The sequence below is a fragment of the Oncorhynchus mykiss genome, chromosome 27 (assembly GCF_013265735.2).
Source record: "Oncorhynchus mykiss isolate Arlee chromosome 27, USDA_OmykA_1.1, whole genome shotgun sequence".
NCBI classification, from domain to species: Eukaryota; Metazoa; Chordata; class Actinopteri; order Salmoniformes; family Salmonidae; genus Oncorhynchus; species Oncorhynchus mykiss.
Window position 1 is genome coordinate 8,788,089 of NC_048591.1, and position 25,658 is coordinate 8,813,746.

A 25,658-nucleotide genomic window follows, 5' to 3' on the forward strand; every position below is an offset into this window, starting at 1 on the left:
AAACATGCCACAAAATACATCCCCATATTATATTAGACCATAAATACCCAATGGGTCAAAGAGGTGAACGTTTTCTCACCCTTGCGTACAGCAGCAGTCATATCCAATAAAAACAAACAAATAAGTGCAATTATAATTTATATTGACGCTTCACTTTCACATGACTTGCAACCACAAGAAAGAGGCATATAATGAATTCATAAATGGCATATACGGTCAATATATTTAGACAAATATCTAGACCAACATAACTAACAGACCACTAGTGTAAATCTGTGGATGTTTGGATGTATGTTTAAACTATGAAGTATAGCCTATAGGAGGCCTATATGTTAAAGTGTTGTATATCAACTTCGACATATTTGTTTCAGCATGAGAATATCGACGTGAATGGGGGGGGGGGGGGGGGAGCCTAGTACTACAACTCAAGAGGCATCCCCTCCACGCAAGGCACGCCTTGTCACCAAAATGTGGGTGGAGCTAGGCTTCTCAACTATTTATTTGGGATTCCAACAGATGGCTGAGAAACTTCAGAAGCGCTTGATTAGAGCGTCTTCCTGCCTCAACACAGAACACACTCTACTGTGAAGTGGGATAACCTGACTGAGGCATCAGTACAATGCCATCCGACTTCCTAGCGCCGTTCTTGGAACTGGAGGATGAGTTCTGCAAGGTAAGAAGACGTTTTTAAATGTTTATTAATAGATCAGGCTATATAGCACATGTCTGAAAGTTATACGTTTTATTTAAACTGGTAAATAATACACTATCAAATATAGCATTTAATAATTGTACCTTGGATTTGTATGTGTGCCTTTTTATCAATGTTTTGGCTAAAAAGAAAAGGCTTCAAACTTTCTGATTGACGTGCGTAACGGTTTCCATCTGTCGTTCATTCCTTTTCGAACCAAGCGCACTTTAGCCAACTTTTGGAACTTGACATGGGCTATTGTGTTTGCTTGCTGTTTACTGTTGATTTGGTTCAGCATATATTTACATTGTATTAGCTTGACCATGGCTTGAATCCCCGGTATTGGAATGTGACTTTATTCTTCTCTTGTGTGATAGAATTTCCGTGGTCTGGACATGCCAGATGGCGCACCAGCCACCACGCAGATGCAGCGCGTCGTTGGATTTCAGCGCAGACACTCACTATGCCCGGTTACCCTACCCAACTCAAAGTTCAACAGCGGCAGTGTGGACCCAATCGGCGAGCCAGCCTGCTGGGCCCTTACTAACACTGCTAACCAGCAGTGGAGCCTGAAACACCAGCAACAGTTGCCCCGCTCTTCTCTCAACCACATCCCATTCCGTGTGGACCGTTCAGTCAGCATGATAGAGGGCCATGTTGGCAGCCTCGGGTACAGCGAGAAGCATCTCCCCACCACCCCTCCTCTGATGCCCCCACCAGGCCTAAGTATCAGCACCAGCTGCCTGACATCTCCAAAGTCACTCGCCCCCTCCCCTCCCATCTCCACCCGGTACAAAACCGAAATGTGCCGCACTTACGAGGAGAGTGGCACATGCAAATACGGAGCCAAGTGTCAGTTTGCCCACGGCACGGATGAGCAGCGTGACTTGAGCAGGCACCCGAAGTACAAAACCGAGCCTTGCCGCACGTTCCACACCATTGGCTTCTGCCCCTATGGCGCCCGCTGTCACTTCATCCATAATGCGGACGAGCAGCTCGGGCCTGATGGCGGAGCGCCACCTCAGCGACAGAAGATGAGAGAACGCCCACAGCTGCTGCGTCACAGCATTAGTTTCGCTGGCTTCTCCTCTCCCCAAGCGCTGACCGGATTCCAACCCGTTCCAGAGACCATGCTGTTCTCCAGGGCTTCCTCAGTATCATCCCCGCCCTCCACAGGTAGCCCAGAACTGCTGTCCCCATTGTTTCCAGAACCTGCCACACTAAAGCACAACTATCCGTTCTCATCTGACTTCGGAAACGATCAGATTAATAACAACCCTCACTTTTACGCCATCACTGACTCAAAGTTCCAAACTGTCTGTGCGCAAAAGTCAGCTGCACATAACTCTCACCGCAATGCCTTCTCATTCACCGGCCTGCCTGCCATGCAGCGGTGTGCTTCACCGGACTCTCTTTCTGACCAGGAAGGCTATACCAGCTCCAGTAGCCTGAGTGGTTGTGAGTCCCCTGGCCTTGAGGGCAGACGTCTCCCCATCTTTAGTCGCCTCTCTGTCTCAGATGACTAAACTTTAAACTGGCATTCTCATCCAAACAGAGGAATTCTGCTCAGTGTTGTAAAGCTAGCCAACATATATTTTTTTAAATATCATAACGTCCATGTATACTGTTGTATACCCGTTTTAGCTACTATGGGTGCCTCAACTAGCTTTACAGCATCTGTGGTGTCTTTGCTGAGAGAGTTCTGTTGGGGGATTTATTTGTACCCATTTCGAAAAAAAAAACATGTCAGTAATGATACTTTTGGGCTTGGCAGAAGGACAAACCTACTGTGCACAAGTGTGCTTTTTTTACAACTTCAACGGTTCTCCTTATAGCCCTGCCCTTTAGAGTGTAACCAAAGCTGAACATAGTATCTTGTCTTGTAGGCAGAGTAAAATGTTGAAATGTATCCAAAAATGTAGCTAGGCCTACTGTAAACAAAATGTAGCCTTTAGTAAAGGCAACTAATTGACAGTATTATCAGGTAGTCTAACTATAGGGCTTTTTTTTTTTTTAGATGTATTTATTTTGTATGTTTTACAGAGTTTGTTTATAATTGTGTTGTGCATTTGTATATGATGCAGAAGAACATGCTTTACTCTTCGCTTTGTTTGAGCTATCATGTAGCTTTAGAACTTTGAATTGCTTGAGTGTGGACACTACCAGAGCCATGTCCACCAGCATCGCGTTATGCCAGTGAGAAGGCAATACTAGTGTTACAAGTTACCTTGTTCAATCAGTAAATAGATGTATTGCCCTCACCGGTCATAGTTAGATGCTACATGAGGTATTTTATGTGTTCTAACACAACAAGTGCATTTCAGCGTTTAGTTTGGGTTCAACGTTTCACCATTCAAGTTCAAGTTTTAAAAAAACAACTGAAACATTCATCCATTTTTGCTTACTCAGTGAGACAGGATTCTCATACACACTTTTGTGACTGTTTCTATAATATTAAAACGTGATTTGTGGTGTTACGTGAGGTCATTTAAAAAAAAAAACGAGCTGGCGCACTCACAATTTTTTTTGTTTGTGTGGAGGTGCTGACTAACGGCGAATAAACTATCAAAATAAAGTCGCACACTCCGAGCAATTGAATGGGTATTTACCAACGCTTCGGCATCACTGTGCCTTCCTCAGGGTACGTGAGGTAATAACATGGGAAAACAATGTTGCCACAATGTATGAGTAATATGGGTTACATCGACATCTTGGTCTCTTGCACACCAGCTGTTATTAGACAAAGTGATGTGTATTTTATGTTACAATGAACTTGTCTTTGTGGCCCATCTTCAGCTGCGCTTTTCTTTAGCCTTAACTGTGTTGGAAAAACAAACAAGGCTTTGCATTTGTTAAATTAAAACGTATTTATTTTGTTTTTTCAAAGCAAAAATGATAGTGTCGGTTTTATATTATGTTGGTTTCTATATAATTTAAGTGTATTGTTTACATTCCATGGGATATGTATCCCGGTTTCTATCTTAATATATTTTTACCTGTTTGGTTCAAAATAAAACGTTTGGATATCACTGTCTCACTGACTTGTTATACTTAGAGGCACACTGCACCTTATACCATCACTGTCATGCAATAAAGGTATATTATTTCTCATCTTAGAAAAAGTGCCGTTAACAGATAAACACTTTTATAATTATTTAGGCCTATGCTTTCTAAGGAGGAAAAATAGTAGGATAAAATGTTTGTGATGAAGATTGAACAAGAATGTATCCCTGCACAAAATGAGAACATGATACAAAAATGACATTTCATTTGGACACACACATACACAGAAGGGAACAGAAGTTGGGTTTTGTGTGTTTATTATTTGGCTTTGTTCTGGCATTCTGGTGCTAGCACCCTGCTGAATAATCCCAGACAATAGCGATCGGTCATTATATTGAAAAGTTGGGGTGGAGGGGGTTACTGCAAGACATGAAAAGGCATGGGGCTCTCCTCTGAGCACAGCCCTTTTGTGAGACTGCTCTCTCTTTCTCTTACGAACATCTGTATGCTAATGCTAGCCCATGGAAATTTGCTGAAGCAGGGGAGGGGGAGATTTGCAAGTCCATTGAGAAGTCATAGGTCCAGGGAGCAGATTTATTGGGGACTACGAGAAGGGGGGGGGGGGGGGTGTAGAGGCTTTCAGTTGATTGTCCCAACTGTTCACCAGGAGGAGGGGGAGGAGGAGGTGTAAGCAGAGATGGGTGTGTGTGTTCGTCTGAGAGTTATAAGCAAAGCTTTGGAGACATCCAAGGGACTGACTGAAAAACCAATGCAAAATATCCTAACTGTAATCCATAAAAGGATTCTTATGCACTGCTTTGAACAATACACGTTGTGATAATATTAATTATAAATATGTAGACCTAGACCATTCCATACATGTATTGACATTCTTTGAAAACCCTTTGATCTACTTGGATATGGCTAACTGTGGAAGTGATGTAGATACCAATAGTTCTGATAGTATGATTACATTTTCAAAGTGATGATGTTTAGCATATACCAGGTTTATGTTGAAGTGCTACTTACTTGTACTACAATCCCCTGGTTTATTGCAGAGGTGATGCCCTCTAGTGGCGAAGAGAATAAACATTTAACTTTTGGTAATAGGTAAGATTTACACTGTATGCAATGTTTAGCGATTATTCCTTGGTGACATAATTAAACTGACATTGCTAAGTTTATTCAAGTCATAATTGTGACATATTAAGTCTCTCTATTCATCTTTCGAGGGGGACTCCTACACTAATTGTACAATTATGCAGGGGACCAACTTTCATTTGGGACGGGGTGATATGTCCCCCCCACATTCTGAAATTGCAATTTTGCCCCCCCCCCCCAGTTTTATCATTGGAATGTGATACAAAAATGAGGCAACGGTGTGCTTTAGGACCATGCAGATGCCACAGAGCGGTCTGACTTCCTGACTGAGTGTATTTTTATTTATTTAACCAGGCAAGTCAGTTAAGAAAAAAATCGTATTTACAATGACAGTCTACCCTGGCCAAACCTGGACGATGCTGAGACAATTGTGTGCCTCCCTAAGGGACTCCCAATCACGGACGATTGTGACACAGCCTGGAATCGAACAAGGGTCTGTACTTATGCCTCTAGCACAGAGTTGCAGTGTCTTAGACCTCTGCACCACTCAAGAGCCCTTATGCCCCCTCCACTCCCACTTCTTAAACCAAAGGTGCGCCCCTGCAATTGTGGCTAATAACTTCAAAAGTAGCTGGTGTTAAAAATGCATTCATGTTTATGGTATATGTTTGAATATCGAACGCAGTGATTGATACAAGCCAATGTGCAACGAGCAGGTAAAGTCAGAACCATGGAGAAATAAATAGGCCTTATTCTATAGAGTAGTTAGACAGAAGAAAAAAAATCTCATAAAATATTGTCGTTGCATAAGTATTCACCCCCTTCGCTTAGGCAAGCCTGAAGAAGTTCAGAAGTCAAATTTGGCTTAAGAAATCGCATAATACATGATATGGACTTGCTCTGTGTGAAATAATTGAGGTTGTCATGATTTTATAATGACTATCCCTTCCTCTGTCCCCCATACATACAACATCTGTAAGGTGCCTCAGTCAAGTACTGAATTTCAAACACAGATTCATCTACAAAGATCCGGGAGCTTTTCAAATGTGATATTGGCAAGATCAGAGATGTATGTATGTAACAAATTCATCCCCTATTATCAGGTTTAAAGGTAAGACCCAGGTGCAGACAATGTCGAAGTAACAAAAGTTTATTAAATCGAACACAGGCAGGCAAAGGTACAGGATGGTCTCAGTATCCGGGGTAATAGCCGTGGGGCTATAACGGCGAAACAGAGCATCCGGCTTGACATTCTTGGATCCCGGCCAATATGAGAGGGAGAAGTTGAACCGTGTGAACAGCAGGGCCCATCTAGCTTGCCTAGAGTTGAGGCGTTTGGCGGTGCGGAGATACTCAAGACTCTTGTGGTTGGTCCATACAATGAACGTGTGTTCCGCCTCTTCCAGCCAGTGCATCCATTCCTCCAACGCCATCTTCACTGTGAGAAGCTCACAATTCCCACACTGTAGTTTTTCTCCATGGCGTTGAGGCGATGGGAGAAAAAGGCAAAGGGATGTACAGCTGAAGTCTGAAGTTTACATGCACCTTTGCCAAATACATTTAAACTCAGTTTTTCACAATTCCTGACATTTAATCCTAGTAAACACTCACTGTCTTAGGTCAGTTAGGATCACCACTTTATTTTAAGAATGTGAAATGTCAGAATTATAGTAGAGAGAAAAATGTATTTCATCACATTCCCTGTGGGTCAGAAGTTTACATACACTCAATTAGTTTTTGGTAGCATTTCCTTTAAATGGTTCAACTCGGTTCAAACGTTTCAGGTAGCCTTCCACAAGCTTCCCAGAATAAGATGGGTGAATTTTGACCCATTCCTCCTGACAGAACTGGTGTAACTGAGTCAGGTTTGTAGGCCTCTTTGCTCGCACATGCTTTTTCAGTTCTGCCCACAAATGTTCTATAGGATTGAGGTCAGGGCTTTGTGATGGCTACTCCAATACCTTGACTTTGTTGTCCTTAAGCCATTTTGCCACAACTTCGGAAGTATGCTTGGGGTCATTGTACATTTGGAAGACCCATTTGCTGCCAAGCTTTAACTTCCTGACTGATGTCTTGAGATGTTGCTTCAATATATCCCCATCATTTACCTTCCCTATTTTGCAATCAATTTTGTGAAGTATACCAGTCCCTCCTGCAGCAAAGCACCTCCACGACATGATGCTGCCACCCCTGCGCTTCACGGTTGGGATGGTGTTCTTCGGCTTGCAAGCCTCCCCCTTTATCCTACAAACATAACAATGGTCATTATGGCCAAACAGTTCTATTTTAGTTTCATCAGACCAGAGTACCAAAAAGTACGATCTTTGTCCCCATGTGCAGTTGCAAACCGTAGTCTGACCTTTTTATGGCGATTTTGGATCCCTGGCTTCTTCCTTGCTGAGCAACCTTTCAGGTTTTGTCGATATAGGACTTGTTTTACTGTGGATATAGATACTTTTGTACCTGTTTCCTCCAACATCTTCACAAGGCCGTTTGCCTGAACGTGGTACCTTCAGGCATTTGGAAATTCTCCCAAGGATGAACCAGACTTGTGGAGGTCTACAATTTTCTTTCTGAGGTCTTGGCTGATTTCTTTTGATTTTCCCATGATGTCAAGCAAAGACGCACTGAGTTTGAAGATATGCCTTGAAATACACCCACAGGTTCACCTTCAATTGATTCAAATGATGTCTATTAGCCTATCAGAAGCTTCTAAAGTCATGACATAATTTTCTGGAATTTTCCAAGTTGTTTAAAGGCACAGTCAAGTTAGTGTATGTAAACTTCTGACCCACTGTGAATTATAAGTGAAACAGTGAATTATAAGTTAAATAAACATTTGTTGGAAAAATGACTTATGTCATGCACAAAGTAGATGTCCTAACCGACTTGCCAATACTATAGTTTGTTAACAAGAAATTTGTGGAGCGGTTGAAAACGGGTTTTAATGACTCCAACCTAAGTGTATATAAACTTCCGACTTCAACTGTAGCTTCAGGTCCGGGGAAGAACACTAGGACAGGACCTCCCCCACTCCTACATCAGACGCATCGGCCTCCACCACGAACTGATGGGAAGGGTCAGGATAAACCAGGATGGGATTAATGGTGAAACAGTGTTTGAGGTCCCGGAATGCCCTGTCAGTAGCAGGGGAGCATGTGAACGAAATCTTGGGAGAGGTGAGTGCTGACAGGGGGGAATCCAGGGTGCTGTAACCTCGGATGCAGCGGTGATAGAAGTTGGCAAACACCAGGTAATGTTGCAGCTGCACCCTGGACCGAGGCTGGGGCATATCCACAGGCTCTCACCTTCCCCGGATCCATCTGGACACTCCCAGAGGAGATGATGTACCCCAGAAAGGGGATGATGGAGTGATAGAACTCTCACTTCTCTGCCTTAACAAACAGCTGGTTCTCCAGGAGGCGTTGAAGAACCTGTCAGACGTGGAGCTCATGTTCTTTGGAGGAGAGGGAAAAGAAGAAGGATGTCATCAATGTAGACGAAGACGAACCGGTTCAACATGTTGCAGAGAACATCATTTACCAGAGCCTGGAACACAGCAGGGGTGTTGGTGAGACCAAATGGCATGACAAAATACTCGTAGTGGCAGCTGGCCGTAATGAAGGCAGTCTTCCACTCATCCCCCTCCCGTATCCGCACCAGGTGGTTGGCGTTCCGTAGATCCAGCTTGGAAAACATGGTGGCCCCCTGGAGAGGCTTGAAGGCCGAGGAGATGAGTGGTAGTTGGTAGCGGTTCTTCACTGTTATGCCATTGAGTCCCCGGTAGTTGATGCATGGGCGCAAGGGTCTTGTCCTTCTTCTCCACAAAGAAGAACCCTGCGCTGTTGGGAGAGGATGAAGGACATATTAATCCTGCAGCTCTCCGGTCCCAACAGTGAGTACAGTCATACCCAGGGCGGAGTGGTGCTAGAGAGGAGGTCAATCCAGCAGTCATATGGCCGTTGTGGCAGAAGCAAAGTGGCCCGGGCCTTGTTGAACACCTCCCGAAGGTCCTGGATCTCCTCTGGAATGGCGGAAAGGTCCAGGGCACCTTCCGAGCCCCCAGGAAGACGTCCCGGGGCAGGTTGCACTGACTTCAGACACTGGGCATGGCAGAACGGAAGCCTAGCTCCTACCAGTGAGCCTGGACTTTTTAAAGGACAAGAGGACACAAAATTACCAAGAGTTCCGAAATACAGACAACTCTTCATGTTGATCCTGTATTGCCGTTTCACTGGCGACAGCCCAGCTCTACCTAGTTGCATAGGCTCAGGAAGCGATGACTCAGCGACTCTCAGGAAAGGTCGGGAAGCCTCGGGTTCTCTCGGCAAGGGGATTGTCGGGGACATCTGGGATGACTCGAAAGCAAAGTGGAATCCCTGGATATACTAGCGAAGTCACATTTCCTCTCCCTCCGTCGTTCCCATAGTCGTCCATCGATTCGGCTAGTCAAAGCAATGAGGGAATTGAGAGCCGTAGGTAACTTCCAAGCTGCAAGCTCGTCCTTGACCTCTTCAAAGACACCGTGCAGGAACATATCGAACAGTGCTTCCTAGTTCCAAGCACTCTCCGCTGCCAAAGTGTGGAAATCCACCGCAGAGGCTGCCACACCGCTGGAGTCCTGCCGAAGCTGGATTAGCTTCCGGGCAGCTTCTCTCGCGGAGAACGCGGTGTAAAAAACCTTCTTCACCTCTCCCGAGAAGGTGGAGTGACCAATGAGACCAATGTTTGGACCGCCTCCATAATGCCACGAAGCAACTCCTTGTGCCTCCCGATGGTGGCCCCTTAGGAGGAGATGGCGTCGCCTAGCTGGCCCGGGTCTGCTGGGTCAGTCATGGCCAGTTCGTATTATCAGGTTTGAAGGTAAGACCCAGGTGCAGACAATGTCGAAGTAACAAAAGTTTATTAAATCGAACACGGGCAGGCAAAGGTACATAATGGCAGGCAGGCAGGCTCAGGTTCAGGGTCAGGTCAGGCAGAGGTTGGTAATCCAGAGTAGTGGGGCAATGGTACAGGACGGTAGATAGGCTCAGGGTCAGGGCAGGCAGAGGTTGGTAATCCAGAATAGTGGGGCAAAGGTACAGGACGGCAGGCAGTCTCAGGGTAGGCAGAAAGGTCAAAACCCGAAAAACTAGGAAACAGGCACAGGACAGGAGCAAGGGAAAAACGCTGGTAGGTCTGAATTAACAAATCAAACTGGCAACAGACAAACAGAGAACACAGGTATAAATACACAGGGGATAATGGGGAAGATGGGTAACACCTGGAGGGGGGTGGAGACAATCACAAAGACAATTGAAACAGATCACACCCTATACAGTAAACATGTGTCCAAAATGAAGTTGCTTGAATTTACTTAAATTGTTTTAAATGGCATTAGCAACAATTGGATGTGCGTTCCACCACCTACTGTGCAGGTGGATAAGAAAGATACCAAAAACAAAATAATTAGGGGTAAAAAATAATCATACAATCTATCAAAAATAAATGCTCTAGGGGCCTCCCGGGTGGCCCCGGCGTTATACTGAAGCGCCAGCTGTGCCACCAGAGACTCTGGGTTCATGCACAGGCTCTGTCGTAACCGACCGCGACCGGGAGGTCCGTGGGAAGACGCACAATTGGCCTAGCATCATCTGGGTTAGGGAGGGGTTGGCCGGTAGGGATATCCTTGTCTCATCGCGCACCAGCGACCCCTGTGGCGGGCTGGGCGCAATGCGCCCTAACCAAGGTTGCCAGGTGCACGGTGCTTCTTCTGACACATTGGTGCGGTTGGCTTCCAGGTTGGATGCGCGCTGTGTTAAGAAGCAGTGCGGCTTGGTTGGGTTGTGTATCGGAGGACGCATGACCTTCAACCTTCGTCTCTCCCGAGCCCATGAGGGAGTTGTAGCGATGAGACAAGATAGTAGCTACTAAACAATTGGATACCATGAAATTGGGGAGAAAACAGGGTAAAATTTTTAAAAATAAATAAATGTAAAATTTTTTTAAAAAATGCTCTTCTGTTAAAATCCAACATTTTAATCAGGCTCAGAAGGATTTTGTGAGGGTGGGACATTTTCTTGCTGACAAGTGCTTCTTCCGTGAAGCCTTGGGTGCCCCAAAAACTTCTCAGCAGTTATAATTATGTCCAACTTAATGGATTTCTAAGACACTTGTGCAGTACAATTAATAACTGTGGCTATAAATGCTACAAAATCCACTTTCTTCACAATGAGTGTATCCAGATCACTTGATTGACTTAAGATATTTGCAACTGGTTGTGGTGCAACCATCACCATACTGTATCTTCTTCAGCACTGTGGCCTCTTGCCCCTTCGACTCTCTTCACTGCCTCCACATAGGAGATCTGCTGTACAGCCCTCATCCTTGACACCTCGACCCCTTTCACCCTACCAAGGCACTCAAAAAAGTCTGGAGTATTATCTTTACTCCGTATGCAACATTTTTCATTCACAGATTCTTCAATAACATACTTCTCCCATCTGCAAACATTTGACATGTGGGCATATCTTTTGCAAATCCCACACTGTAGTGGTTTGGACATAAATGCTTTTCACCGCATACCTCACATGTACAAGCTTCACATGTGCAGGTAGAGTCTCCTCAAACAACAATAGTATCAATAGGCTTTTCTCCTTCTATCTATGTACCGTATCGGTCAGGCGACGCGTACTGACCACTCCTGGGATTTTCTGAATAAGGTTCTCGACATCTAGATCTAACAACACTTTACAGTATGTATAAGACATGTTACTTCTGATGTGGGCAATTATGCCAGATCCAATGCACATTTCTTCTGTTCTTCATCAAAACAATTAACCAAAACAAGGCCTCTTCTAGTCCCCTTGATTTAATCCATCTTTCCCACTGCTTTCTTCACCATCTTCAATAGTACACATGGATTTTCCAAATGAGCCTCCTTGTCCAGAAAACACAGTCCAACAAGAAATGCATTATTGGACAGATCCTTGTCTTCCACTACAACTTTTGCTCATTTCGTTCCATTCGTTGATTTAACCCTTTTCCATTTTCCGTTCCTTTCAGACTCAAGCCTCATTTCCATGGATGCTGCCAATATGGTTCCGTCAATAAATCCTGATCGCCCACACCTAAGTAATTATCAAGGCTTCCTGGCAGAGCTAACCCCCTGACCCGGCTGGTGCTGCCACCTGGGGATGAGGTGTGGAAGTGTAGTATGTTGTCCATCTATACTGAACAAAAATATATATGTGCCTCACACTAAACTATCCCCTATATCATAATAATATTTATGTTTTCCCTTTCTGTAATACATGATTTAGAGTGTTCTATTTGTGACACTCATTTATGTACGGTTTGATGATACTGAACGCTATGGCTTATACTCATGTAATTTGATATTGTTTGACGCCAGAGCTACTGAAGGTGTAAGGACCGAGAACACACAGATTATTATTGTATTGATGGCATTGTCAACGCGGTGGCAGCTGGCAAAAATACTGTCTTTTGTTGTGACTTTGCACAAGCCTCTCGGATGGATGTTTACAGAGCATTTCGTAATGCCTTAAAAGGGCCAGTCAACAAGAGGCCCGTTAGATATTTTCTATGCTTCTGGTTCCAGAGATGTCTCCCTGAATTATTATATTAAACTGCATTTGTCTGTGATTGGTTTTATCAGCTACTGCTCCTCTTTTTGTTCACCTGGAAATTATGTTGCAGTGATATAACAGGAATTTCATCTAGTGCTTTACAATGTAGCATAGCCTTTGCCACCTTATATTAGCTTGAATTTATGAAACATGGGGTCAGAGTGGAGGTAGAGAGGGGGCATAATATTTTCTTGGTGGCATGTCATATTACAGACTGACTATACAGAGGTGTCTGGGGTGAAGGTTCTCCATTGGGGATGTGTATTGGGGGGAGGTATCCGAGTTCCATCAGCCAGGACTAGATATTGTACCCATCCATCCTTGTGCAAAGGGTCACTCCTCTCCAAAGGTTACGACCGTACTCAGGCACATCGTAAGTCAGATTTTTTTGGTCCATGAATGACTGTGTGTATGTATCTACTCTAAACCTGAAGCAACACCACCACAGTGGCTCACTCTTTGTTGTTCTTATTTTTATTTCATAATTACTTTATTTTCTATATGTCCTACTTACAATCTATACTGACTGTCTACATTATATCTCAAACTATTAGATGTTCAGTCTAAACGAAACAACTTTAAACGTGCGGGGCTTTAACTCGCTAGTAAAAATAATACAATGTTTGGAGCTACTTAAACATGAATTTCTTTAGCTCACCATTCAAGATATACTTAATGACATCAGATATTAATCTATTTCAAAATGAACACGATAAGGTTATACGTTATTCATGTGCTGCTAACAAACCTAAAGGTGTTTTGATTGCGATCAAGTGAAAGCTTCATGTGAAGATTGGGGTGTCTGGCAGAGATAGTGATGAAAGGTGATTAAACGGATGACAGGCAGAGGAATTTAGCCATCATGAAAGCCGAATACAAAAGTGTTACAAGTTCTGAGGAAGTATTTTTCCACTTGAGAACAAGGCAAAAAATGCAGAGACCTGGTAGACTGTTGGCACGGAGACTAAAGCAGTCGGAACACTGGGCAGCAATTAATATGATGAAAAATAAGGATGGTGCCCTCTTTACCCTCCCTTCTCAAATCAATGAAGCCTTAACTACTTTTTTTTTTACTATTTTATTTTATTTTTTATTTCACTTTATTTAACCAGGTAGGCCAGATGAGAACAAGTTCTCATTTACAACTGCGACCGGGCCAAGATAAAGCAAATCAGTGTGACAAAAACAACAACACAGAGTTACACATAAACAAATGTACAGTCAATAACACAACAGAAACAATCTATGTACAGCGTGTGCAAATGTAGAAGAGTAGGGAGGTAATGGCAATAAATAGGCCAGAAAGGTGAAATAATGACAATGTAGCATTACTCTATCTTGTACACATCTGAGTTCTCTCATGAGCTCTCTCTATATGATGCTGTCCTTCCTTAACGCTTTGGATCTTCTATCGCTTCTGTCAATGAAGCAATCCATCTAGATGCCTCCATTTCCTTGCAGGAACATAAATATGCTCTTGACTCAATGCTGAAATCTACAGTGCCTTCAGAAAGTATTCCCACCCCTTGACTTTTTAAAAACATTTATTACATTTAGATTTTGTTTTACTGGCCTACACACAATACCCCAAAATGTGGAATTACATTTTTTAGAATATGTTTTCAAATTAATAAAAAATATAAAAGCTGAAATATCTTCTGTCAATAGATATTCAACAAGTATTCAACCCCTTTGTTATAAAAAGCCTAAATAAGTTCCGGAGTCAAAATAAGTGGCATGGACAATAACAGTGTTTAACCATTGTTTTGTCTTTTAAGGGTAAAAAATGACCCGCCACTATGAGTAACAGCAGAGAAAACCCCCTAAATGATATTTTTCAACTTGAAATTTGACGACGTTACCAAGAGTGACCCCAACATTAGAAAAAGTGAAACATCGCCTTTGTTCATATTTCCATGAAAGCTGTACACCACCAGGGTACAAAGATTGTCTTAGCGTCATTTTTGACCCGGCAGTAATAAAATAATTTACACACCACAAAAATCACAAGACACACACACACACACAATGAGAAATTGAGATTATGTGTGCTACTGATTGAACTCCTAAAAAGGAAGACCCCCATGGTTGGCACAGTTAAAAAGAACAAGCCTGAGCTCCACCCCGCACTTCTCGTAACAAGGGGCAGAGAGGCCTTCTCATCAAAGTTTGCCTTCACCCCCACCACCACTCTAGTTTCTTACCTCCCAAAGAGAAACAAGAATGTGGTCCTCCTGAGCATACTGCACAAAACGGCTGAGATCAGTGATCGTGAGGACAGGAAGCCAGCCATCATCCTGGACTGACCACAACAAAGGAGGCATGGACAACCTGGACAAGGTGATTGGAACTTACAGCTGCAGGAGGATGACTGCCCGCTGTCCCCTGGTCATCTTCCATTACATCATTGATGTGTCCTCATACAATGCCTTCGTGATATGGAACAAGATCAACCCTACCTGGATGCCTGATAAGAAAAAAAAAATTATGTTAACACCTATGCAGTAACTTTAGCAATACTAATAATAATAATAAACCTCTACTTTAGTAAAGAAAACAATTATGACAGGTGTGTTGTAACAAAAACGAGTGGTGTCCACTGATTAAATGCAGTCTTTCTGCATTGTGAAGAGGGAAAACCAAGACATTCACAGAGTTTGTGATGAATGACAGGTTGTTTCTTCATGCTAAATAGATTTGGGGTATAAAATTCAATTAAACTGCTTTATTTGAGGGGTTTAGTGAAGGCGGGCCATTTTTGACCCTTAGGACAAGGGGAGTATGCAGAATGTTAAGAGTACACAAGGGTTAACATGATTTTTGGCTACCTCATCTCTGGACTCCACACATACAATTATCTGTAAGTTCCCTCAGTCGAGCAGTGAATTTTAAATACAGATTCAACCACAAAGACCAGGGAGGTTTTCCAATGCTTTGCAAAGAATGACACCTATTGGTATATGAGTAAAAATAAATAAAGCTAACACTGAATATCCATTTGAGCTTGGTGAAGTTATCCATGAAAAAAAGGTTCAACCCAGATTTTATTATTCCAAGTGTGCCAAATCCCAGTATCTCCCATATTCTAATTAACATCACTTTGTTTGGCCAAAGCAACAAACAAAACGTCATTTAACTTCTCGCATTCTCGGATGTAATCATTCCAACTTCCAACTTATTATTAACATTTGTAAATTAACATTTAGGGGGGACACCGATCCTGTCGAGGTTTTAACATTTGTTCACTCTCTATTTTTCCATTACGCTAATAGCTCTGACCCAACAAATCTTCTGAGGTCGGTCAGGCAGACAGCAAGGCTTATGCTAACTCCCACTGCACCAAACTAAATTCTATACTAGAAGCAAGGGGAAATTATGTGCTAGTTGAGATAGTGTGTGTCGCAGTGATGATGTACTGTAGATTGAACTTTTAGCAGATATAGTGGGCCGATACAGCACGGCTTGGAACGCTTCTCATCCAATCAGCATCCAGGATCTAAACAACCAATTTTATAATACAAGTTGCATCGAGGAGACACGTACAGAACAGAAGCACACAGCACTGAACACACAGTACCGAAGGAAGTCACAACATCAGCTGCTACAGAATCACCCAGTGTCACAGTGGGGCAAAACTTAAAAAGATGAGAGAGGCCTGTAATTTCCAAACAAATCCAGAAAATAACATTGTAGAATTTATTAATTTATTTGCAAATTATGGTGGAAAATAACTATTTGGTCACCTACAAACAAGCAAGATTTCTGGCTCTCACAGACCTGTAACTTCTTCTTTAAGAGGCTCCTCTGTCCTCCACTCGTTACCTGTATTAATGGCACCTGTTTGAACTTGTTATCAGTATAAAAGACACCTGTCCAAAACCTCAAACAGTTACACTCCAAACTCCACTATGGCCAAGACCAAAGAGCTGTCAAAGGACAAGATCTGGGCAGTAACTTAGGCAGATGTTAACGCATACACACTCATGAATTATATAATTACATTAATTCCCCAATGAGCGGCATTGTGGCACTAAGTGATGGTTGTATGGGGACTTTGTTTATGGCTCTATTGCTTCTTAAGTGTCAAGGTAACTGAACCGAAAAGGAATGAAAGCGTAAACAAAATATATACAAAATATAGTTCTCACACCAAAATCATCTAATTGGACTGTATTCTATATCTATAATCTATATATGTGTTCCTTGTTCTTCATGATGCTCTCTGCGCTTTTAACGGACTTCTGAGACTATCACAGTGCAGGTGCATTTATACGGAGACTTGATTACACACAGGTGGATTGTATTTATCATCATTAGTCATTTAGGTCAACATTGGGTCATTCAGAGATCCTCACTGAACTTCTGGAGAGAGTTTGCTGCACTGAAAGTAAAGGGGCTGAATAATTTTGCACGCCCAATTTTTCAGTTTTTGATTTGTTAAAAAAGTTTGAAATATCCAATAAATGTCGTTCCACTTCATGATTGTGTCCCACTGGTTGTTGATTCTTCACAAAAATATAGTTTTATATATTTATGTTTGAAGCCTGAAATGTGGCAAAAGGTCGCAAAGTTCAAGGGGGCCGAATACTTTCGCAAGGCACTGTACATCCAATGTCCTGGCAAAATGACTCCATCATGGCATTAATAATTTTCCGAATATAACTCTTCAGATATTTTAATATCTGGCAAATTAGTCCTCTTTTAATGAATTATTATTTACCTTACGTCAGTCTCATTTCAAACAATGTAGAATTCTTGGTTATCTGCAGGAACCCAGCCTAAGCTATGAATCATCCATACACCAATTGGCTTAATAACTTATTTACTAACTAAATAATCACAGAAATGCATAAACAAACAAACAGTAGATATTGGTTACTAACAATGATAGGGAAGATTCCCTAGTGGCTAAACCAATATGACGGCTTGGTGAACAAGGGGAATGGGGTGTGGACTGAGAGAGGTGGAAAGACAAAATGGATTCATTACAGTCTATAATTATATACATTGAAATGCTAATCCTTCGCACATGAGCGGCCACTCATTCGAGAATAATTGCAAGTACATATTTACGGCGTATGTCATTCTTGTCTTCTCTGTTGGAATCCGGTCCGTCTGCTGGAGAGTTCATCCGAGTCTCTCTCTCTCTTTCTTTCTGTTTCCCTGAAGATCAGTCTTTCGTGTTTAGAATGGATACCTCAGAGTCCCATTCAGAAATATTCTCATAGGATAGGTGTTTCGGTGGTTGTCGGTATTCACATCCCAGGTTTACATAATTTCTAGCTGCAGACTTCTAATTTGTATCTAAGATTTGCTCTTATTCTGTAGGGATCGATAGTCTCAGAGTTTAACAATTTCCAGTGGTATAGTTTTCTAGTTTTGGTACTATGCGTGGTATAGTTGTCTAGTTTTGAGTACTTTTTAGTACTCAAACCTGTGCCACCTCAGTTTACACAGAAGTATGCGTGGTCTTAACTATTCACAATCACAGCTCACGCTGTGGGTTTGCTTAGTCTGAAGAGGATTTTCTTAGGAGGGGCTTTTATTCGTAACAGTAGAAGAGGGTGGTTCCATGACGCCTGATCATGTCTGTGCTCACGGGGGTGGACCAATGACTTAGTTAAACTTTAAAGGGAGTACAATTCTCTCACATGAAAGGTTTCACATTAAATAATTTCACAAATAGTTTTATCTTTACACATTTCATACAAGAATTAGATGCAACCCCCATAATTGAGAAATGTACACATTCAGAGATATAGTTACTATGTGTGTTTCCTGTCCTTCATGAGGTCACAAAATGAAACACACTCAACATAACTGTCCCTTAAGTTACACGGACCATTCCCACACTCTCAAAGGTGGACATACTGTTTAAAACTCATATTTTGGATTTAGGTGTTTGGCCAAGTGAAATTCCTTGTTCTCTCTCTGTATTCTCTCTTTCTGCATGCCAGGGGGAGAGAGTCTCCACCAGGAATCTATGACCTGAGATAACAGAACCTGGGTGTAGGAGTTAATGAGATGGGGAAGCCATGATCTACACCCAGAAAGGGCCACGTCATGACAGTGCAGATGGTGTAAGTTAAAGGTAAATATGAAGTATTTCATGGGGAAAAAATACAGTTACTAAAATGACTGTGACTAAAACCTACACTAAAATAGTTTTAGTTGACTGATATTAACTAAAACTAAGAAAGATGAAAAGACTCCAATTAAATCTACAACCAATAACAGCCAAAATTCACACTGCTTGACATGAAGGGCTTTATTTTAACAAACCGAATGCAATGGTAAATCTTAGCGCTGGTGGTATTGCTATACTGTAGTTTCGGGGGTGTGCCAGAAATATTTTTGTTATTTTAACAACCAAAATTATGGAAGCAATAACTGGTGGTGGTGTGAAAGATCTGGGTTTTTATTGATGTCACTTGGTAAATCCACTTCAATCAGTGTGGAAGAAGTTGAAGGAGACAGGTTAAAGAATGATTTTTTAGCCTTGAGACAGTCAAGACATGGATGTGGGTGGGTGAAAGGGCAAGACAAACGAGTTAAGTGCCTTTGAACGGAATATGGAAGTGGTTGCCAGGTGCACCGGTTTGTGTCAAATCAAATCAAATTGTATTTGTCACATGCACCGAATACAACAGGTTAGACCTTAGCGTGAAATTATTACTTACAAGCCCTTAACCAACAATGCAGTTCAAGAAATAGAGTTAATAAAATATTTACTATATAAACTACAGTAAAATAAATCTAATCAATCAAAAAGTAACACAATAAATGTACATAACAATAACGAGGCTATATACAAGGGGGTACAGGGTAATTGAGTACCGAGTCAATGTGCAGGGGTACAGGTTAATTGAGGTGACTATGCATAGATAATAAACAGAGTAGCAGCAGTACAAATAGTCTGGGTGGCCATTTGATTAGTTTAGTTGTTCAGCAGTCTTATGGCTTGGTGGTAGCTTTTAAGGAGCCTTTTGGTCCTAGACTTGGCGCTGCCCTCTGTAGTGCCTTACGGTCAAATGCTGAGCAGTCGCCATACCCCGCGGTGATGCAACAGTTCAGTACGCTATCGATGGTGCAGCTGTAGAAACGTTTGAAGATCTGGGGACCCATGCCAAATATTTTCAGTCTCCTGAGGGTGAAAGGTGTTGTCGTTCCCTCTTCACAACTGTCTCGGTGTTTGAATTGAGGTGTGTTCCGCCTCATTCGTTCACATAAAATGTAGTCCTTTTTACTTTTGCGGATTTTTATTTATTTATATATATACACATTTCTGACCGGGACAAAACACCCCAAGCACTTCCCAATTGTTTGTGCAGTTCAAGTCTGCAGACATTTGCGCATTTTCCGTATGTTTCCCGCATCAGTCATTGTTGTTTTCCTTACTCATAATACCTTTAGAAATGTGTGCGTTTCTATCAAAGTGCCTTATTACGTTATAATACTTTCTGTATGTCGTTTCTACTATAGCTTACTGTATGGAACATAATATGTGTGTATATTCCTTATAACTGCAGACACGCGATGTAACGTTACTCATTTCATAACCTTTATGGTGTTCTTCAATCGTGCTTATGTAGCTAGCTACATAATTATTTTAGCTCTGTAAAACAATGCTAATTGCATCAGAGAATTATTAGCTTGTGTTGTATTTGAAGCTTCCCTGTCCTTATGACTAAGTGGCACAGCGGTCTACGGCACTGCATCTCAGGCGTCACTACAGACACCCTGGTTCGAATCCAGGCTATATCACAACCGGGCCATGATTGGGAGTCCTATAGGGCGGCGCACAATTGGCCTAGCATCTTCGTAGTTTGGCTGGTGTAGGCCGTCATTGTAAATAATAATTTATTGTTAAATGACTTGCCTAGTTAAATAATGGTTAAATAAAATAAAAAAATATGACCATGGTTTGTTTTCAGTTGGCCTATTAGCATAGCTCTGTTCTGCTCTGCCTTGCTCCCTTGTGGAGCTCAAAAGTTACTGTTTCTTACTGTTATAACAAAAATGTGTGATTTTTTTTCAATGCAATATACCATTTCTTTAGCAGTGTTTATTATGTTACTTCTTTGTAATATTGCTATATCCTTATATTGAATTATTATTCATTAGAATACCTCTATTCTGTACTTTCAGAAACCACAAACAGTATTTGCTAATATCATAACTAGAACTGGACATCTTTTGAGCTGCAGATTGAGGCCAGCTTTTGTATGCTACCATACACTCCTTAACAGTTTTACTGGATGAAAACACAGCAAGAAAACATAGGCCAATATGTTAGTCGTCAATTTTATTGCAGTAATGGTGGTGGTTGGTTGAACAAGTTTTACTAGAGGAAAAAAAACTGAATATGCATAACCCGTATTTAATATTCATGCAGTGATTGAACAACAACTAGTATCATGGAAGGAAAGTTACTTGTCAGGTCTGTCAGTCAGTCACTAATTGCTGCAGATGTGCTCAATATTGCTTGAGCATATGATACTCCCCAAAGCATGGTGAAATACATAGAGGTGTATCACAAGCTAAACGCATGTATATTGACAACTTCCTCTGCTTTCTTCTCCTGGTGCCAGACAGACAAACTTTGCAGTGCCTCTGTGTGAGACTACCTTGAGCAGCAGTTTGAGGGACTTTGCAGGGAAAATGCCGTGCAGTGAGGTTTAGGGGATTGTCCGCAGCAGGACGACCCCCAGTGGATGGGCGCTGATGGGGGTGGTGCTCCTCCAGCAGCTCCCTCATAAGGTTCTCTCTGTACTTTTGGTAGGTAATTACTTTATCTATGCGGGAGTGGGGAGGATGAGGGAAGGGAGAGGATGATGAGGCAGTGGGTAGGTGGGTCAAATATTGTCACTATAATTGCATAATGGAACTATGTGATTTGCATGTGAACTGTACTTACAATTACAAAAAATACCTTGTTCAGTAATCATCCCACCTGTTAGTTAGTCTGGTTTGATTTTTCTCTCTCCCGTCAGTTGGTCCACCTTCCCTGTGGCCGACATGGTTGCTGTATGGACAGTGGAGAGGACATGGACGTCTCGTTTGTCATGCCACTTTACTGCCAGCTGTTGACCGTTCTCCTTGAACTCCACCTCCCCTCTCTTTATCTTCCTGCAGCCGAATGCCGGCATCCCCTTCCTGTTTGACCGGACTGTGCTACAGGCCCCTGTGCTGTTGGAGAGCAGATGCTGGAAGAGTGTGGGACTGCTGTACCAATTGTCAACATACAAAGTGTGTCCCTTGCTGATGTAACCAACTTTACATAGCCTCTCAGAAGAAAGGCGCACGGACACCCGCACTTCAGGTTGACTAGGTTTTTAGTAAGTAAAAGATATCAAACAGTGATGACAGGCATTGACAGGACGGTCACAGCCACACGTTCACTGCTCTCAGAATATCTCTCTCAGACCCAATCTACAAAGTCATTGTATAGTATACAATAACAAAAATACAGAAAAGCATACCTGCAGTAAAAGATGTCAAACAGTGATGACAGGCATTGACAGGACGGTCACAGCCACATGTGACCTGGTTAGGTAGCCCACAAGATATATTTTAGATAGGAGCAAATGTAGTGATACATACCCTCAATGTGAAGTGATATTAATCCATAAATACAGAGCACAAGTACAACCCTTTTATATAAACCTTTTAAAGGTAGTAAGAAAATAAACATTCACTTAATATTGCAAGTCACCTGCTAGCAAATCACCTGCTGGCAATAGCTAGCGTGACATTGTAGTGCAGTGACCAACGGTGTTAGCTCATCGTTAACATGGCTAGCTAAGCCAGCAAACACTTGGTTGAAACTTGCTGAAATAGGTCTTCAATACATTAACGGCTAATTAAATATATTCATAGCCATATTCGCTATTGACTTAAGGATATATGAACCAGTTTTCCAAAAACACATGGTATACAGTACAGTGTTTATATACAGAGGAAGGAGACACGAACCTGCTCTCAGAATCTCTCTCATACTGAGGAGCAGGCAGACCAACTTCCCAAATAGGGTGGAAGCACTCAAAACCCACTAGTTGTTCTTTCAAAGAAAATAATACAAAAATGGTAAGTCCGAAGACATCTCGTATTATCAACCTTACTACAATGGCATCAAATATTTTTATGAGTTCAGTACCACAAAATGAAAGGAAACTTGATTTATATCACCCCTTTTCCTGTATTGCATGGTTTCACCTACTACTCTACCGCGAACTGCGGCGTTCTATGAAATCAACATTGCGCTCGAGGTCGATGAAAACTCTACATTTTCACTTTGTTACGCTCACCCCTGCTGTATTCCATCAACCCATACAGACCTTAAAGACACATTACTAGGGCCGGCACTTTAAACCTGTTAAAGAAATACCTGAAGGGTAAACCTTAGCCATGGGCTATCCATAGGACTGCACAAAACACTGTACAAAGTAATAACGTGTCTTTTGCACATCACCTTCACCCTTTCTGTCTCTTAACCTAAACTGCGACTTGAACTCAACACTGAATACACATAGCCTACATAATACTCTGTATCACTGATATCAAATACTTTCAACAGGACATTTAGGAGTGTTGCTATGGGCTCGGACATGTCAGGTTCTCTGACAAGCATTTTCATGGCTTCAACAAGTCTCTTTACTGGTCTAACAACCCTTTCGTACCTTGTACGTGTCCCACTACCCTCCTCTAAATTATTCTTAGAGCTTTGTGAATTGACTGCATCGTGGGACTTGTCCATAACAATGTATTTTAGGGGAGATAGTCTGCTGCTTCGGGCCTGCTCACTTGGGCCAACTTCACGGACCCTGATACTATTCTGTGTGGCCGATTTGCTTGTTTGAATTTGATCACTTGGGGCAAAGTCACTGACCCTTATACTGCTTTTGGAGGAGTTTTCTATTTCATCAGCCAAGGGTTGCAAGCTATCATCCTCAGAGTGGCAAGGGTCTCCTTTCTGGGTCTCTGTCACAATTGCTCTGAAATTCGGAATGCTCCATGTGACCAGAGTCCCTAGTTCTAGATTCCTGCTCGCTTCTCCCATTGACTCGGTTTCTCCATTACACTCTTGTCCTATCAACGAGGACCCAGAAGCGTCCATAGCCTCGTCCGAAGACCTCTCGCATTACGAACCTTACTACAATGGCAGCAAATATTTTTATGAATTCAGTACCACAAAATGAAAGGAAACTTCATTTATATCACCCCTTTTCCTGAAGTGAATGGTTTCACCGACTACTCTACCGCGAACTGCAGCGTTATTTGATATCTACTGTCGTGGCCAAAAGTTATGAGAATGACACAAATATAAATTTTCGTAAAGTCTGCTGCCTCAGTTTGTATGATGGCAATTTGCATATACTCCAGAATGTTATGAAGAGTGATCAGATGAATTGCAATGAATTGCAAAGTCCCTCTTTGCCATGCAAATGAACTGAATCCCCCCCAAAAAAACATTTCCACTGCATTTCAGCCCTGCCACAAAGGACCAGCTGACATCATGTTAGTGATTCTCTCGTTAACACAGGTGACAGGTGTGAGTGTTGACGAGGACAAGGCTGGAGATCACTCTGTCATGCTGATTGAGTTCGAATAACAGACTGGAAGCTTCAAAAGGAGGGTAGTGCTTGGAATCATTGGTCTTCCTCTGTCAACCATGGCTACCTACAAGGAAACACATGCCGTCATCATTGCTTTGCACAAAAAGGGCTTCACAGGCAAGGATATTGCTGCCAGTAAGATAGCGCCTAAATCAACCATTTATCGGATCATCAAGGAGAGCAGTTCAATTGTTGTGAAGAAGGCTTCAGGGCGCCCAAGAATGTCCAGAAAGCGCCAGGACCGTCTCCTAACGTTGATTCAGCTGCGGGATCAGGGCACCACCAGTACAGAGTTTGCTCAGGAATGGTAGCAGGCAGGTGTGAGTGCTTCTACACCTGCATTGCTTGCTGTTTGGGGTTTTAGGCTGGGTTTCTGTACAGCACTTTGAGATATCAGCTGATATCGAAGGGCTATATAAATACATTTGATTTGATCTGCACGCACAGTGAGGCGAAGACTTTTGGAGGATGGCCTGGTGTCAAGAAGGGCAGCAAAGAAGCCACTTCTCCCCAGGAAAAACTTCAGGGACAGACTGATATTCTGCAAAAGGTACAGGGATTGGACTGTTGAGGACTGGGGTAAACAAAATGAGGTGAGTAAGGGTTCACTCATTTTATTGAGAACTTCAGGAAGTGAATGGTGGGATGTGAACGATTGTAGACAACACATCCCCTTCAACATGCATACTATAAACAGACCAAACTCATCTGGTCTTCTCTTTGGTTTCTGTGGGAAGAAAAGCATGGCAGCGCACAGAAACGACCCATCGTCAGATTATCTTCGATTTCTAGAGTGTTTTACTCAATTATTTTGATCAATGGTGAGCTCACCCGTGAAGTGATTAATTATAAATTGTAATTGCTATAAGCGAATTAATATTGTAGTTTATGTCAGCCGAGAGTTATAAAAATGACTGCGTGTGTTATGTCAATCTTTCCTCAATTAGCGCTAGGACAGATATAGCCTATATTTTTCCAGTTTGGATGATTGTGTTATGCTGTAGATACTTCTGTGAATGTCTGAACATTGCATCCAAAAATAAACTGCTCACTTTGGACATAACTTTAAGGACTGTGTTTGTGCAAAATGTTTCTGAAAAACGTGTGGCCAGCTCAAATGCTGGTTGTTGCGTTATTCAAAACTGTCTGTTCTAGATAAGTGTTCTAAATGAGCATTCTAATCACACCGGTTAGATCGTATGTTACAGGGACCACTGTAGAATGATCACACCCGTGTGTTGGTACGTGTGAAAAGGTTAAAGGTCTGCGCACATCGGCTATGGAGAGCGTGATCACACAGTCATCTGGAACAGCTGGTGCTCTCATGCATGATTCAGTGTTGCTTGCCTCAAAGCAAGCATAGAAGTAATTTAGCTCGTCTGGTAGTCTCGTGTCACTGGGCAACTCACGGCTAGGTTTCCCTTTGTAGTCCTGCCACATCCAATGAGCCGGTGTAGTAGGATTCAATATTAGTCCTGTATTGATGCTTTGCCTGTTTGATGGTTCGTCTGAAGGTATAGCGGGATTTCTTATAAGCGTCCGGATTAGTGTCCCTCTCCTTGAAAGACGTTGTTGATGCACTTATTGATGAAGCCGGTGACTGAGGTGGTATACTCTTCA

At 42.3% G+C, this 25,658-nt stretch overlaps 1 protein-coding gene and 1 long non-coding RNA gene across 3 annotated transcripts; one reads left to right on the top strand and one right to left on the bottom strand.

The window, feature by feature from the left end:
* The first annotated feature begins 507 nt into the window (after positions 1-507).
* LOC110507459 (mRNA decay activator protein ZFP36L1) lies at positions 508-3,725 on the top strand. The gene is made up of 2 exons (XM_021587463.2): positions 508-673; positions 1,069-3,725. Exons 1-2 carry the CDS (start codon positions 620-622, stop codon positions 2,215-2,217), a joined length of 1,203 nt encoding a protein of 400 aa, XP_021443138.1. The 5' UTR covers positions 508-619; the 3' UTR covers positions 2,218-3,725.
* Positions 3,726-20,713: 16,988 nt separating this feature from the next.
* On the bottom strand, positions 20,714-22,431 carry LOC110507460. Of its 2 annotated transcripts, XR_005040093.1 has the most exons (3): positions 21,906-22,431; positions 21,377-21,612; positions 20,714-21,218 (listed from the first exon to the last, which is right to left on the bottom strand). It is a non-coding gene; the product is annotated as an uncharacterized LOC110507460 (long non-coding RNA). The 2 variants fall into 2 exon arrangements; XR_002471128.2 differs by lacking the exon at positions 21,906-22,431 and having other exon boundaries at positions 21,377-21,894.
* Between the last annotated feature and the right edge of the window lie 3,227 nt (positions 22,432-25,658).

Coding starts and splice junctions, on each gene's coding strand:
- LOC110507459 (XM_021587463.2), top strand. CDS start 620: ATGCCATCCGACTTCCTAGCGCCGTTCTTGGAACTGGAGGATGAGTTC. Junction 674..1,068: donor TGGAGGATGAGTTCTGCAAG/GTAAGAAGACGT, acceptor CTTGTGTGATAG/AATTTCCGTGGTCTGGACAT.